The following is a 16,579-nucleotide window of genomic DNA, read 5'->3' on the forward strand; positions in this document are numbered from 1 at the left end:
AAGAGAAGGATAATATGCGACGCGCCTGCGTCCAATTAGCATGAAGTCGGTAAAGCAGTCAAAACTCGAATGCTCGTACTGAATAATAATTCATATGTTTATTGTTTACTTATTTGTATTCTCATTAAAGGAATCAATAAAATCTTATATTTCTTGAAATTTATAGACGTTGTATTATTAATATTACATTATTTTTTTGTAGACACTAAAAATATTTTGTACCACTAGCGCCATCTACATTTAATTTTAATAAGCATGTGATGGTTGGTATTATAATAGTACAATGAATTTCCGAGAGATGACGTTACACAGTAAAACTTAAAAAAAATTGTTTTTATTGTCAATCCATAGATGGCACTAAATTATAATTGTTAATTTAAGGCAGTTTATTTGGCTTGTTTTTCTTAAAGCAAAACAAAAGAAAACGAATCATATTGCTACTTATTTAATTAACATCTGGGCCGAGTTTGAAAACTTTCTCATCAGGAAAAATAAATCTTTGAAATAAACAAAAATAATATTAATAATTTAATTATTTAATTTTAACCATATTGAACAAAACAAGATGTGAACGATAATACCTACTCTATCGACGCATTCATGCTCATCCACGATCGCCTGGGATCGTCAAAACGGTTACACTATAAATGACGGTAGTCACTATCTATTCTTACCATCGGAGAACAAAAGCCGAATACACTAACATTTGATATTGAATGCGATATCATTGGAGCTTGAGTAATCTATAATATTCGATAGATACGAATTTGATATAAAAGGCGTTTTGTACTTCCGAGTAACTGTTATCGGAAGTTTGGAAGTAAAATTAAAGTTGATACATATTTATATTATCAGGAATTGTTTATTGTGCTCAATATACCTATTAAATCTGCCATGGAATTCGTAAATCTCAGTTTTTTTACGGCAATCCTATGTTTTTCGACTAAGAAAGACTATAGCGAATAATTAACAAACTTGAAACAAAAATATATTTTACTTTAAAAAATAAAAGCAGTTATGACAATTTAAACTCTTAAATGATTGCTTACTTATTAGGGAAATCCAATCAATTTTATTCAAGTAAGCTTCACAATGAAGCGTTATTGAATCATCATCATTTAATACTACCACCCTTTAAAGCAACTTCCAGCGAGAGGAAACGGTCGTTTATTTCTAAAAAATACTCTTTTAATGAAAAATAATATTAACAGATTTATTCATTAATTTAGTCTTAATATTTTTTAAACATTGGTAAAATACGGTTTAGTAAGCGTAATAGGTAAGTTTAATCGTGTGTGGTTTCTAATATTTTTGAAGTAAAGAAGCATAATTTATTATTTAACATTTAAGATTCGTAAGTAAATGACAAAAAATCGCAGCTCATTCATAAAATGGAGGGAATAAGTATGCTTCTCCCTTATGTAACCCATCCTCCATATGGCATGTGTTTGTCAAGTATTTTACGACCTCTATTCCGCTCCCACTGAATACTTCGATTTTAATTTTTGTGTACCTCAATTTCACGCTTAATTAATGTTACCGGGAACAAAGATAAAACATATTTTAACGTGACACAACTAACTTACAACCACATGCGCTATAAGCATCTTGTAGAGGGTATAGTTCGTCACAATTTAAATGTAGCATTGACAAAATAAAAATAAAATCAATCAATCGTAAAAGTGGTGAATGTATTTGTTTTATGGCATTACAAATTATTACGTTTAGCGTAAAGATCATTTTTTTTTGCATTAGCAATAGATAAATATTAATGATTTTGAAGTCACTTAATTCGGATGTGATCGCGTTTACGAATTTTTGTGATTCTACAAATAAGTTGTGTCATACTATAATAGATTATTTTAAATGTTGTAACTAGTGATTTAAGGTTTTAATAACTACGTATTTTGTGCCTTGACTCACATGCTATATGTTTTTATGAAATGAAGAATGAAACTTAAGTCAATAATATATATGTAATAATGACGTACATTCATAATTTAAAAAATATTTAATTCACATATCTATTAAGTACCAATTTTTTTAATAAGTGGTAACCATCGACTATAGATAATGGACCGCAATGAACAAAAATCATCCTTACACCGCCAGCGCGCCACCATCCTTTGGTTAAAGATGTTAAGTTGTTTGTAGTTATACAAATTTAAACCGGAATACAGCAACGGTATAAAATGATAATCCTCTTAGGTGGGTTGAATATGAATAAAGCCACATAAATATATTTTTCTCACACACCTTTTTCTCCTTTCGGGAGAATTGATTTAAAATTTGACAGGAAGAGTTGACTCACACTCACAGGTGAAGCTTAATAAAAGTCTGTCATTTTAGATTAAATCCCACAAATACTAAAACCTGCTTACCGTTTGGTATAATTAATTACTTAGTGTATATTTAATAAAAACCATATATATTATTACTGTAATAAGATTTGAAAAGTTTTAAAATAAATTTTAGGTAAAAATTTAAAAAAAGTTATTAAATATTAAAATAACAGTTACACTTTGAACACTGAATGCTCATTCCATTTATTTTCAGAGAGACGAAAATTTTTAATCTGTCCATTTAAAAAAGCTGAGAAAATTCTTAATTAAGAAATTAAATAAAAAACAACTAAGTATAAGGGAATAACTATCAACTACTACTTTTGGTTTTGTGATTATAAAATGTAACAGGTTGTTATATTATATTTTCCCACATATTTTAATCGAATATAATAAAATATATCAAATGCATCCCCTCAACAATTTATATAGCTGACGTTACCTTACAGTAGGTTTTTCAAATTGGCCTCATTTTGTTGGTTACGTCAAAGGAAGCCGAAAGGGCGAGAGGAGAGTCGGCCATGTTTCCTCGAGTGGCCTTATTAGGTCCAGCCTCTTGCCTTTGTTGAGTTACTGAGGTTCTGACGTGTCTTTGAGATAAGAATTGGGTCGACATTTCGTTAAAACATCAAAGTTTACTACGAAAATACATAAACGGAAATTTATATCACAAAAGCTATTGTTAAGCATTGCTTATTTAGAATAAGCATAATTTTTATTTTTGTTCAAAATAAAATAATTGGTACCCTTACGTCACGGCCATTTACTTTCAGGATTTCTTTTCATCTCTAGATTTAAAAATACTGATTTTTCACATGGTTGCACTCGCATCGAAATATTTCTATGCTTTTCTAAAAATAATACATACATACAAAACGAGTAGTATAATTATGTTACTAAATCTTTAATCTATGTATATTAATATTATAAAGTTAAAGTAGCTCTGTCTGTCTGTCTGTCGCCTTTCACGGGCAAACCTCCGAAAATATTATATAAATATTAATAAAATATTATATTAAATACACCTATAATATTTTTAAAAGTTTTTTTTTATTAATGACACACGAGAAATCATTGTATAAAATCAAATATTTTTATTGATCTATAAGATGTAATTAAGAAGTCTAATGACGATTATATCGAAAATTCCATTGCTTTCTTATATTTAATATTTAATTACCCATCTTAAATTATAGTATATTGTTCCGTAGAAATATTCTTCTGGCTTTGACAACATTGTGAAAAAAAAGTTTCAAATAAGAATTTAACTACACATCTTTTTATATCTTTTTATTAAGATTTTATTTATATTAAGATTGATTGCTATAAGTTATCAGGCGTGTTTTTAATCTGGGTCCTGATTTGTACCCCGTCGGCATGCGTTTTCTAAGAAGCCTTAAAAAGGATTACAACAAATAGATACCTATTTTGGTTTTAATTGGGCATAGTAATGTTATTTGATTATTTATATATTTTATTCTGTATGCACATAAAATATAGATGTATGAAAAATTATTTGTCATACAAATATATTTTATATAATTTATGGATGTTTTAATTATATTTTCAAGTTTTACTTAAAGTTTACGCGTTAATGACAAATATTCATGTGAATTCTTAAGAAGTTGCATTATTTTATAATTGAACCTCGTGCACCCGATATTAAACACATATTATATGTTAAAGCTTGTGGAGGCATGCATAAAGAAAATTAATTAGATCTGACGTCGTTTTCAGTGTACTTCGAATGACCTGGATACGGGTGGAGGCTGCATCGGGCAGGGGTGCGGCGAATCGATGTGTTGCCATGGCAACCGCGACGTCTGCCGAGGAGCCTGCGCTCTACTGTCCCTTTCTGTCTCGCCTCGATATCATATCATACGACGCTGAAAAGAAAACAGACTTAACGTCATCTACAAGCATTCGACAATCCACTCTCTACCTTAGAGAATTAAGATCATTTTACAACATTATATCTATTTGCATTCGTCTTTATGGGTGCAAATATAAATCTTACGCTGTAATGTAAGGAAGAAACTGTTTCTACAGTCGATAAAGACAAAAGGGCGACTGTTGATATTTGAAATCGAATCTTAAAATCATAATATTTAAGTTTAGATTTCCTTGATAGTGGTTGTATGTGTTAGCCTCACCTGTGCATGTGGTGTGGTCGGACGGTACTCGGTGGGTGGTTTACAAGATATTTGGGGTTTGTTCGGAGTCTGTTAACATCTGGCCCCTTAAATAGGAAGGGCAAAGTCTGCGCTTCAGGTCCCTGTAATTAATAATTTATTTTTGTTTCGGTATGTTTGCGGTCTAATTAGAAAGGGGTAAGATTCGGAGATTGAATTTATTATATGTTGGTATAGCTGAATGGAGATAATTTTGTGGTATAACTGTTTATATTCTGAAACGTAAAGGAATTGATTATATAATTTACATTAAACAGAGACAGGAAATTCAGAGAGCATGTTTTAAGAACTCTACAAAGTAATTTGTTTCATGTATTCGAATTGAATATTTTGTCCTACCATGCTTTCATTCTTTAAGGTCTTATTGGATTGGGTTAATTTGTTGTTTTTTTAAATAGTATAAGTACACAAATATTTCTTATTGGATAAATTTTGTGTTCAGAAATGTATGAATTTTATACTTGTGAAGCCGCAAGGGAAGTAATAGTAAATTTGAGTAAAGTAAAATTATTTATCTTAACTAGATATATTTGCAGATATATATCTCGTATCTTTTTTTAAAGATGGTTCGTGATCTATGGTTAGATATCCGTCTTCTGTTATATTTAGTATAAAATATATAATAATTATATTAAGTACCTTTGTAATAGGTAAATGCCTATCACGATAAGGTTTTCTAAGAAGATAAAGATCTCGATTAACTTTTACGATAAAAGCCCGAGTTTCTTCTTTTGTTTATGATTGAATAAAAAACATACTTCCTTTTAAGATATGATTATTCTCGTTTTATATAACGAAGGTGCTATATATCTAACTGCTATTTACAAAGGTGCAAACTTCAGACGTAATGAAATTGCAATTATAATTGAAAGCTTGCTTTCTTTACGAATGATTCGCATTCAATTATCGTTTCTTCATTTGTAAAGAGTTACTTAAGTTTTAGAAAATTAAATAAATACTTTTTAGTGCAGTGCGGTGAAATGCGCTTTAAGGCGTCTTCACAAAAACCTTTGCCCACCAATGGACAAAAATATTGTCTGTTTATCCGCATTGAATGAAATGAAATGAAATATTTAAGAAACAAACATTTAACGAAAAAGGCTTTTGAATATGCATACAACAAACATTAATCACTCATAAAAAAGACAAAGCGACTTCTGTTTTCATATCTACATCGGGGTTCATTAAAAAATGGCCAAGGCACCTTAATGACCGTCCGTGTCACGTGACACGGTAATATTTATGTAAATTGCAGAGAATATGATTAGTTGTGTCGCCTCCCCTGCTGATAATCATATTTACGGCTTCCACCCTCGGGGGGGAGTCGAGCTTCCTCGCCTTTCCTTACCACTTCTGAGAACAATTTGTACGTATAAATCTGATCGGTGACATTGTTTTGAATGGACATTATTCATTAGTTTTATTTATAATATATTTCTTTAACGTTAATTTATTTATTAATTGTAAAGTTTATCATTGAATGATGCTTCCAATATAGATTTCATTCAACGTTAATAGGACACTAGCTTATAGTCATATTCGTTACTTTTTTTTTGTTTAAAAATTCGAAATATCTGTAATACTAAGTTATTGCCAAGTATTGAGGTAGAATTAGTGCTATAATATGGTATTTAATGTAAATAAATACATATTCCTATCTAGCACCTTCCCTCAAGAGCTACCTGCATTGGTAGCATATTTAAGTATATATCAAGTAAAACATACCTCTGTTCATAAGTAGAAGATATGGACTCTATATATGTAGTTGAGTAATATATTTTTTCATTGTATTCATATAAGTATCAGGAGAAGCAAGCCTCGCCAGGTTCTAATAAGAAATAGTAGTAAGTAATTTTATTCTTAGTGGAAAATTGTATTTAATTCTTTCGTAATTTCACTTACACCTAAATTAGCGTTCAAAAGTATATCTAAAATTTAATTATGTTGTATCATTTCTATAAGCTTTTAGTTTAATACAAAGTTGTCTATATTACAAGACAGGATCCAAGGAAGCGTGTTTTTTATAAGATTAATGGACATTTAAGTACACATTAGTCAGAAAAAAGAAATAATTAAGGTAGTGTATTTTTATCTTAAACCCATTCGAGTGTGCGATAAGCTGTTTTATTAAATATACAATTTAATAATATTAAATATTCCTACTAATACGTATAATTATTAATAGGAATATACAGTACTCATTTCTTCAGTTCACAGAGTAACAGTAAGAATAAAGAAAACCGGTGGCTCTAAGCTGAACAAAACTTGTGGGCCAGAGAGAAATATTTTTATCTCGGAAAAATGCATAGAAGAGTATAGTAGAATATAATATGAAAGACTCAACATAAAAAGTAAAGTGATTTTATTATTTCTTTTTTCTAATACAACTATTATGCCTAACTGTATTTTTTGCAGGTGAACTTTTATCTATATCTAGTCAAACCATTTTTAATAGTCAGTCATGACACAGGCTTTTGGTAATTTTGGCTGAAATTACAGTCGATTATAGTCGTAGTGAGTTTTGTTCAAATGAGCTGGTTAAAAGTAATTTTTACTGTTTTTTACAGCTAGTCTTAAAAATACTTTTCAATGGAAACCTTCAGAAAAGATTCCTATGGGTGAACAGTGTCATGTCGGTCTGGTGGTTTTACTTATTGTTTGTATTGACTGTTATACCAAAAGTTTGTACATACAATGTTGATTAAGCGTGTAACTAAATAAAAAAAGGTATATTCTATTAATATTCTACGGAGTTACAAGTGATTTGACCGTCGTTCTATCGTTCATGGGAGATTGACTTAAAAAATGTACCCGTTAATTTGCATCCAAAAGCACAGATTAAAAGTTTTGACTGCAACATATACTATAAATACCTACATTTTTAGGTGGGTATTTATATTGTGATTTTATATTTAGAAACGGAGATGAATCAGTGGTTAGAATAGATGCGTGAATCTTAAATGAAGATTCCGAATGCAAGCTAAGGTAAACAGCGCAAAAATTTCACGTGCTTTATTTGTGTTTACAGTTCGTTTTGTGCTCGGCGGCGAAATAAAACACCATGATAACTCTGCAGGAGTCCGATGAAAATTTTTACATGTTTATCTTTCCCGCATTGGAGCAATCGTGAAATAAGCATCAAGCGTTCTCCAAATGAAAAATGCTACTTTTGTACTTTTATTAAAAAGTTAGAGAAAGTGAGATATTATTTTTGAACAATGGCATTGTTAGTAATTATTATTACACGTTTGGAATCTTCAATGTTTCAAGTAAACTAGGGCACAAGACCTCTACCCCTATACAAACATATCTACGCCCCTATCAACCAAAAACCTTCAAAGGTTTAACCTTCTTAGGAGTCGATCGCTTTCTCAACTCCACATCGCCAGTTTAGGTTATGAGTATACATTACTTTGTTACAATTATATTACAAAATAAAAAAAAAATTGCTTTTGATAGATATAAAGTAATTTTTATACGCACAATAAAGAGTATTTAAATTGGTTTTGCGTGGCACTTATTTATTGGTTTTGTCATTCATTATTGCTTTGTAAGATTTACATATTATTTTAAATATTTAATTTAAAATATATGTTTTTACTATTATTCCGTGGAAAATGTTTTAAGTGTTTTATCTACCTAAAGATAGAGAAAGTACGTGTTGGTAGTTGACAACGGCTATGTCTCGAAGCTCATTGGCTGTAATTATTTCAATAAAACGTGTCACGCAATGTAAAAGAAATGTTGGTGGCTACTGAAGGTAGTAGTAACGAGTTGCGAAGCGTGTGGGTGGTAGAGGCGGCCTGAAACGTTCAAGTCTTTACTGACAGTTGTCGAGCGGCCGCGGGTCGAGACAGCGCGGTCACTATCGCGTTTCCCGCGTGAAAATCGCTTTCCCCGCGATCGCCGTGCGGCGGAGCACGTGAACGCAGTGTCCCGTCGACCGCTCGCGTGACACGCCGCGCTCCTCGCGCCGCATACTCCTGCACCCATCCTGCAGGACTAGCTAGCGTTCGACCCCGACGCCCGCCCGACCTACACTGCGCCCGCTTCACCAAATCTCGCGCGCGCACTGAAAAGTTCCAAATTTGAAAACCGCGAAAACTTTTTAATAACTAATTGAGCCGGGTCATCGATTTCTAATTACGGCCAGTATCTTGTTTACCGAAGAGGTGGAGGCGATGCGGTCCAAAGCAGTTGCGAGACGATTACAGGCCCAAGGTGAGTTACTTAACAATTGTTTTTCAGTAAAAGGCAGCAACTACTTTACTATTTGGAAAAGTTAAAAATGGAACTGAACTTCAGTATACGGGAAAATGTTGTTTATGAGGATGCGCAGTAGGTATAAAAGATAAAGACAGTGTGATGCGCTCTGTGCGCTCTGCTATTGGTTGACGCCTCCCCCGCCTGACAAGATAGCAAGGGCCATCCTCCGTTTACCGTTGCGCTATAATATACCGCATGTATAAGCAAATAGAGTTTCTTTTGTGTTGACTTGCTGTTCGGAGGGACGCGCCCTCCATTGTCACTTGTCATTGGATGAGCACGGAGGAATTTCATTATTTATTTACATTATGTGCCATTCCGAAATGCTTTTGTTTTGTATATATGAGAGAGTTACATTATATTTTTTTATTTTCGGAATCAAATTATATATTTATTATAGAATTTTGTTTTGTTTATTTAAATGAATTATTGAGTTAAATTTTCAAAACAATATATTAGGAAAATTGATAAAATATTTTTTAGTCATTGAACACGCTTCTTTAAGTGTCTGTTAAAAGGTGTACATATTTATGTTTACTAAAAATTAAAATTATTATATCTCTAAGTTTAAGCATTTAGATAGTTTTAAATAGTAAGTATCTCCTCGCTTTTTATGACATGACAAAATAGAATAGGTAACTTTACCTGTTTAACATTGTCTTCGCTACCATTGTCTACGATTTAACCTCATTAAATATTAATTAGTGCGTCGACTTTTGACCGCATTTACTACTGCGGTGAGATCGTAACTCTATCGTACATGTAAAACTTTCCACGTTGATACTAAATGAAAATATTTCACTGATTATGTTGATATTCACAATATCTGACCGGTTTTATCGTTTGTCATTAAACTGGAACAAGAATAGCTGTTACGAAACGCGATAGCCGAGTATGTTTATGTATTATAAACGTGAAAGAATACTGTACGTAATCGGAGGAATATTTATTTGTCTTTTCAATACACGAAAACATACATTTATTAACAATCCCAGACGTTATTGTCTATGACGTCTAGTAGTTTTTTTTGTTTTGACAAAGGTCCTAAGTCCAGATTCCAAAATTGTCATATCATAAATAATAGGTATTTAATTAGTAAATTTAATTCGTTTGTTGTATTTGTCTATTCCTTTATTGTTTATTTCTAGTGATGTCATTAAGTGTCAGATCACGTTCGCACGACTTTCGTAAATGTCTTTGAATCCAATCTCATCTCCCAGTGTCGTGAAATTCAATTCGAGATTCCTTTGTGTAATTCGATCGACGCCTTTCTTGTTTTGTTATACCCAAAAAATTTTTAAAACATTTTTTTTTGTTTTGATTCTGTTAAGTGACTTAAGAAAAGGTCAAAATGCATAAACAAAGCTTTGATTTCAACTGAAGTTTGTACAAGTTTTCTGGAGAATATCGCTGTCTTCCATAAATAAGCTAAACAATATTCAATAAGCCTGAGGTTTATTCCTCCAGGAATAGCGGTCGTAAAGTTCCCAGACATACCTATGGACGGATCCTCGAATCATAATAACGCTGGAACTCAGCAGAATCCATAATCTTATTTTTGTACCGCACCACGAAGCGTGAATTTCGCAATTACGAGAGCAGAGACAGCTGTAAGCGAATAGGGCCTTAAAACCGATCACCTTAGATGCGACTATTCCGTGTGGAGACTTTCTCAAAATAAACATTTCTTGTCTGTACACGTGCGAATGTGGACTTTATCTCGGAGACGGAGAGTTACGTGGTAGGAGCGGCCAGGTGGCGCATGAAAGCGGACTCTTTGCAGTGGGAGGAGGGCAGGTTATGCGTCGCAGATGTCGCACGGCGACATCCATTGTGTTCCCTCCTATAATTTTATCGAAGCTGATTTACGATCGATTGTTCGGCCGGTGGACAGTCGGCGAGGCGTGGTGTGCGTGCGCGGGCGCATGTGTGCGTGGTGCGTGCTTCCACGGCCGTCGTAACTTACCTGCAGATGGCGCTCGGATACGACGAGCACTCACGCCACACAACGCCCTCGTAAATTAAGAAACGTCGTCTCAACTCGTTCTTTTCAGCTTTATATTATGCATTGAAGAAATTACCGGCTCATACCTCGGACTTCCTTTGTTGCGATTTGCAGCGAAAGCTCTCAATCAACAAATGTTTGTATAAGCGTAGCGCATAGCACCATGATAAAACGTTTTATATGAAGGTACTAGGTATTGTAGTGGGAAATTGTTTTCCGGTACAATTAAGATTGAGTTTCAGCATTCAATGGGCACTTGTGGGCTAACTATTTGTTCAATCGATAGCACGTGAAATAAGAAATTACAGGTGAAAGCATTATGTTCGCGCCGTTAACAATTTGACAGACGATTGTGAACAATAACATGGTATTTTCATTCCGTTGAGTAAAATTTTGTAAACATCGCTTTATTGCGTAATTCAAGCAAGTCCACTTGTTTTAGCTTTGATTCAAATCCTTATGTTGCGATGGACAGTAAAACATGACTTACGCGAGAAAACCTCTCACGTAATCAGTAATTTTATAAAGTTTACTTTCTCTTATTGAACTCTTATAGAATCAATTAATTAACAGTCGCTGGAAAATTTATTTTAATATTCAGAAACCTGTAGAGGAGTTACTGATATAACATTACATAATTGGTTTGAGTTTTACCTCTTAACAATCGCTAGTTTTACTAGTCGGAACTTTAATATAAGGTTCTAGTTTTATATGGAAGAAAATGTAGCCTTTCTTATCTATGCGTGTGTCACAGTAATGGAGAGTTCAGACCATGATCCCGCTTCTTTAGTTTTCGCAAAGTTTTTAGTGGCGTGGATTCAGAAGTGTATGGGAGAACTTGCCCCGCTGAGGATAGGTTTAAACGCGAAAAAACACCTATTGTTTTGCTTTTGATAGTGTAATTGCTAAAAAGTTTAATTTGAATAATAATAGCCACGGTTTGTCACGGAAGAACTCGAGTATTTTGGTTGAAGCATTGGGGCCCTTAGACTGAAAATACTCAAATTAAAATACTCTTTATTGTACAAACTTTAGTAATGTTCGAGAAAGATGTACTAGATGCGGCCCTATCGCTAAAACAGCGATATCTTCCAGGCAACCTTAAAGTAGAGAAAAGAAACAGAGATAGTCAAAGGTAAAATGCTCATTTATCTCTAAGGATTTCTTAATTGTTTTATTGATTTAATACATATATTAGAATACTCATTATAATGAATATGTTTTAAAATATATACAATGTTCTAAATTATTTATGGATATTAAAATGAAACTACAATTAAAAAACACTTAGTGTAAGATACAACAGGACATAATGAGCCATATTTATTTTAAATATATGGTTTTATATGCTAAGGATATACGCTGAGGAACTTTTGCAAACCGACGCGTAGTATTATTTTTTGTTCAATAGAAATGACTATTTTCAAATATTGCGATATTTACAAACATACAACACAATAATAAGCGGATAACTCATCATCAATAGAACAGACGATCATAAAACAGGTAACCTAATGAAACTAGATTTATTTATCATAACCATAAAAAAGCGATGTACATTATACAAGACACAAATAGATATCAAATATATATTATAATAATGACACACTGATAAAGTAAAACAATCACTATACACTATACATTCATGAAGAAAATTTCGGTGAACGAGAACTAAAATTAATACGAAGTCAAGAGAACGGGGACACTTCACCGGCTTCCACGTTGTGTTACATAACTCAGAAGAAATGGTTCAAGGGCGAAATATATATCCGCTGTATCTTTAGTGAATAATAATATTATAATAAATATGAGACAACATCACATACATTACCCTGATCTCAATGTAAGTAGCTAAAGCACTTGTGTTATGGAAAATCAGAAGTAACGACGGTATCACAAACACCCAGACCCAAGACAACGTAGAAAATTATTGATAATCTACATCGACTCGGCCGGGAATCGAACATGGGATCTCAGGGGGCGTACCCATGAAAACCGGTGTACTCACCACTCGACCACGAGGTCGTCTTATAAAGCATATCTCGATTTTCGGGGACCTTACCTATAGCTTGGCCGTTATCGGATTTGACGAGAATATTTTAGGTGCATCCCTAAATTTGATAAGTAGCAGTGCGTAGATTCTTGTGCTTCGAAAAACAAGTACTCCCGTTGCTCTTACATCTGAACTCGTTATGGCGGGTCTGGTTGAGTAGGATTTTCCACGTCATAATAATGAAGTTTACTTATTTTTATGTAAAATCTTATGCATTAAAATATATCCAGCACAGATGGCTGGTCTTCCAGGAGGAAAACCACCATAATATCGGTTTTGTGTGTACTGTAAAAACAATGTTAGTAATACCTTCTAATTATATTTTTTATTTGCTTTTCAAAAGATTTAATTTAATTATAAAAATATTTGATTAAATACATATTCTGGGTTTTCATAACAAAGAAATATGCATAGATGCAAAGACAAAGGCAATGTAATATTTTATAGCCGTTGATTGGCGTAACGAGGTGATCTCACTAAGATAACCTTATCTCTGACTCACACGCTGTTTCATACATTTCTAACATACATAACATTATATACACCTACTCTTTTATAGCCATCTGTAAATATATTTTCATGATATTAAATGAATGTATATATAAACTAAACTAATAAAATTTAAATCAAAATGGAAATCTTATTAAGCTTTTCATTATATATATATATAATAGAATATAATATAATATAAATATAATAGAATATTAGGATATGTGAATGATAAATGTCCCATCGCTGGGCAAAAGCGACTAGTGAAATTTAACGTATATTTTTTGTTAAGATTAATGTTGTTTACTCACCAGACTATTAAACTTACACATTTAAGCATAATATAATTGTTTATTCATTTTTTCTTAGTGTACACAATTAAACCACTGGTTCGGTTTATGCTGAGTCACATAAGAATATCTAGAATCTTATCTATCTTTTTAGTACTAAGACCGCCTTTCTACGTCTTCCCTAGCTTTATTTATATTTTAATTGATTGTTTCGGTTCATTGAGTACTCATGTAGATTGTTTAATATAAACGATAAACTATTGATTATATATATTATAGCATAATCAAATGATTTCCGTAATGGCATTGGAGGCCTTGACATTAAGTGAACTGCCGATATCCATTCTTTAAGTAAGGTCGTGACGGCCCCCGCAGCGTGATGGTCCATTCTACTCATTGGTAACGTTTATTTTGCTTTGGGCATGAAATTTTCTTCGGTAACTGCTGTTTAATTACATCAGTGTGAGTGAAGAAAAAATGTTATTTATCTAAGCGGTTCCATTGTTATGTTAATCTTTCCACTTAGGTACATAACATTAACATTATATAACAGTATATAACTTATATAATATTTTGTTTATTTTTCCATATGTGTACTTAACCATAATTATTTATTAAATTATAAACAAATGCTAATTGAAAAAAAATTTTTTTGGGCTTAAAATATATATCTATTTGTTTTCTCTGTGTAATAACTTACTAGGTATATATGTAGTAGTAGTAAGTACATCTAAGCGCTAAACTCATATATATTTATAGTATATCTTACGTAACTGGTGGCCAAGCCCATGGATTGCTGATAAATAATAACATGAGTAGGTAACTCAAAAATAAATTGTATATCGATAAGAATATGAATAAGTTTGATTTAATCTATTAGGTGAATTGATTACTACAGATGACGAGGAGGAAAGAGAAAAGAGCAGTTAGATATTTGTAAGACAAACAAAATTAAAATTTGAACTTGTTTACAATTCTTAACCCAAATTGTTTTGATTAAACTATAATCTACGATGACTGCGAATAAATCGTAGTCCTCGTCATCGTTCGCAAACCGTTCTTTAATGCTGGACAAACATGCGTAATTGCTTCCCGTTCTCTTCTGCATCCAGTTAGGAGTAACCTTCTTAAGTTAGTTGGTTTAGATGGCTGGAGAATTGAGTTTACTCCATCTGCTACCTATATTTCACTCCACGGAATCTGCTCCAACAGCCATGGGTACTTCTATATACGTGACCAGCCCCCTGTCATTTCCGTCAGTGAATTTTGTAAGCTTTGCCAGCAACTCATTCTATCTCATTTTTTTCAAAGTTTAATGTTTCTCGGATCGTAACCACGACCATAGACTTTGTGGACAACTCTCGCAGTCTTATAGTAGTTACAGTCCATAAAAATATACTAACAATAACTATAATAATCAAACGCTATCTTTACTTGCACATATAGTGCCAGCGTCTATGATGAACGTGACCGCTTACTATCAGGTGGCGCGTTTCCTCGGCTTCTGTCTTAAAATAACATGTGGTTTATTTAGAAGAAGGCAGTACAATCTATGATTTATTTAGGTACATCAAATAAAATTCTTATGATAGCCACTTCGTAGAGCTGTTAGCTAATGTACAATATTTTAGTCATATAACCAATGGAGTAATGAAAAGGACACGTGAAACAAGAAGTTTTAGAAGTTTCGTAGAGTATTACATAGATTTGATTGGGGTGATGAAAGGCCCATTGGTTAGAGTGCGTACATTTTACCGATAATTGCGGGTTCAAACCCAGGTAAGCAAAATTGAATTTTCGCGTGTTTAATTTGGGTTTATAATTCGTCTCGAACTCGGCAGTGAAACCTGCATGTCTAATTTCAACAAAATTCTGCCACATGTAAATCCACCAACCCGAATTGAAATAAATAATATAATTGAAGGGTAAGTTATCAAGTGTAACCACATCTTATCTTATCTACCATGATTGGTGGCACATAAGGCGGTGATGATCACTTACTATCAGGTGGTCAATTTGCCCGTACAAAAAAATGAATGAAAAAATTAAAACAAAATAATCAGAATATCTTATTCTATCTTGATTAGTGTCTAAAAATACAGCGATAACTCACTAGTATTTTGTACGAATACAATACGTACAAAGAGTGATATAATACTATGTATTAATTTGTGTAAAAAGTGACGAATACATATTCAACGCCCTTTTATTAACTGTGAATATGTTTTTGCAAGAAATATTTATATTTAAAGGGTGATACAAAAACCAAAAATTGACATTAATTTGATTCTTTGTATTGATATGGTATGGTGGTTTTTTTTAGATATCATTTGCTAGAATACAATACACGTACAAACTTACATGCGAGTGTATTTATGTTATGTCAAGCTAATATAAGGTTATAACTTGGTGTTTATGAAATTACTTAAGATTACGTTAAGTTGGTGACGTCATTATAGTTTTCAGAGAATCTTATCCTCTGTTCATCAAAAACCAAATATATTTAAAAACTTGTGACATCACGTGCTGGCCTTACTTTTCAGGCCGCATAACGACTCTACGTATAGCAAAAACCATTATTAAATTTACCTAATCACTATAAATCAGACACTTTGAGGTCAAAGGCTGCTCATTAGCCGCAGAAAAATATCAAAAATCATATCAGCGTTGTGTTTTATGCTAATTATTATAAATGAACACAGTAAGGGTTATTGTCCAGCGTGCGCGATCTGATGCTATCTAGTTTCCGAGCGTCGCGCCGCTGTTATTATGATAATAGCTTTAAGACACGAACTTTATTATTAAAGCCACTATTTTGTGATCAATCAGTTTTACCCCGCTATGTCATATTAATTCCTAAATCGATGTTTTATGCGTTCCTGTAGCGGTTTACAATGAAACCGTTTCACGCTATTCTACTAGGTAACCTAACTAACTAACGA

General features: G+C 32.6%; 1 protein-coding gene across 2 annotated transcripts in view; it reads left to right on the top strand.

Annotated features, from left to right (window-relative positions):
- The first annotated feature begins 8,476 nt into the window (after nucleotides 1-8,476).
- The window catches only part of LOC124536984 (histone-lysine N-methyltransferase MECOM-like), a 93,940-nt gene continuing 85,837 nt past the window's right edge, over nucleotides 8,477-16,579 (top strand). For both annotated transcript variants that reach the window (XM_047113680.1, XM_047113681.1), the window contains exon 1: nucleotides 8,477-8,755. In XM_047113680.1, the coding sequence (XP_046969636.1) occupies nucleotides 8,716-8,755 (40 nt within the window). In that variant the 5' untranslated portion in view covers nucleotides 8,477-8,715. The remainder of the gene's footprint in view (nucleotides 8,756-16,579) is intronic.

The sequence above is a fragment of the Vanessa cardui genome, chromosome 17, assembly GCF_905220365.1.
Source record: "Vanessa cardui chromosome 17, ilVanCard2.1, whole genome shotgun sequence".
Taxonomy (NCBI): domain Eukaryota; kingdom Metazoa; phylum Arthropoda; class Insecta; order Lepidoptera; family Nymphalidae; genus Vanessa; species Vanessa cardui.